The sequence below is a fragment of the Charadrius vociferus genome, unplaced genomic scaffold (genome assembly GCF_000708025.1).
Source record: "Charadrius vociferus isolate BGI_N301 unplaced genomic scaffold, ASM70802v2 scaffold1070, whole genome shotgun sequence".
Lineage (NCBI taxonomy): Eukaryota > Metazoa > Chordata > Aves > Charadriiformes > Charadriidae > Charadrius > Charadrius vociferus.
In genome coordinates this window covers 193469-194653 of record NW_009646246.1, presented here as the reverse complement: position 1 = coordinate 194653, position 1185 = coordinate 193469, and the positions used below count along the sequence as shown (strand labels likewise).

General features: G+C 67.0%; 1 protein-coding gene across 1 annotated transcript in view; it reads right to left on the bottom strand.

The window, feature by feature from the left end:
• The window catches only part of SRCIN1 (SRC kinase signaling inhibitor 1), a 68534-nt gene extending 67775 nt beyond the window's left edge, over nucleotides 1-759 (bottom strand). Inside the window, 1 exon segment of the mRNA XM_009883042.1 lies at nucleotides 627-759. Within this exon segment, the coding sequence (XP_009881344.1) occupies nucleotides 627-759 (133 nt within the window).
• Nucleotides 760-1185: the final 426 nt, after the last annotated feature.

Genomic DNA, 1185 nt, shown 5'->3' with positions numbered 1-1185 from the left:
GCACGGAGAGCATCCCTGCCCCGGGGCAGAGCCTTCCCCGCAGGGGACCGGAGGAGAAAGGAGCCCCGCGTGCCCTGGCAAGGGGCCGCATCCTCAGCTGGTGGGGATGGCGCAGTGGCTGGGGAGACGCCAGCGGCTCGGGGACGCCGGGTAAAAATAAAGGCGAGGAGAGGCTGGAAGGGGCCAGGCTCTTCACAGCACAAACACAAGCCGCATTGTGGTCTCGTCTCCCACCCACGCGGCAGCAGCCATTCGAGGCAGTGCAGCCGGTGGTCCGGCAACTGGGATGGGATTAGCCCAGGCGGCGCCAGCCACGTCCTGGGGATCCCCCTTGACCCCAGATGGGAGAGGGAAACTGAGGCACGGGGCCGGGGGAGGAAAGGCTCTGCCCCAGGGTGCAGGAGGGGATGCTGAGACGTGAGGGGGTTGAACCCAGTGTCGGAGCAGGGGGAAAGCACCGGCCCATGCGGTGCCTTGGCTGGATGGGTATTTAGCATCTCCCGAAAGGACCCGGAGTTTTCCCAGCGTCTTGGCAGCGCCCACTGACTCCCACCACGGCGCTGAGACAGGCGAGCGCAGCGTCTGCCTCCGTGCCGGGCGTGCGTGGACGCGGGGCACTGACTCACCCGCAGGCGTGCGGCGAAGCGCAGCCAAGTCTCCCCCGGGAATCCGGGTCCCCCCCTCGCGCTCAGCCTCGGGGGAGACGCCTTCAGGACGAGCCCAGGGCAGCGCCAGGACCTGGGACCCCCGGACCCCCATCCCCCGTCACTCGCAGAGCTGCCGTCTCCATTCCCCCTTCCCCTGCAGGCGGGTGAATTCGTGCTGCTCCGAGAACCCCCCCTGCCCCACGGGTCTCCCTTCCCGATGGAGGATTCCCAGTACCGACCAGTGCTGCAGCTCTGAAAAGCCCCAGAGACGCAGCCGCCCCCACCGCGGTCCTGCAAAGCCGCGTCCCGGGCACTGCTGCCCTGAGCTGTGCAGGCAAATTGCTCTGGAAATCAATTCCGATCTATCAGGCATCAGGAAAGCGATAAACTGCCCCCTCAAGACACCAAATCGATGGTTCCTCTCAGCCCGGAGCAGAGGGAGGAAGGGGGGGAGAGGCGTGGGCGGACAGGGGACATTGAGGGGGTGATGGTGGGGGGCCGGGGACCAGCTGCAAGGGAGAACTGGGTCCAGTTGGAA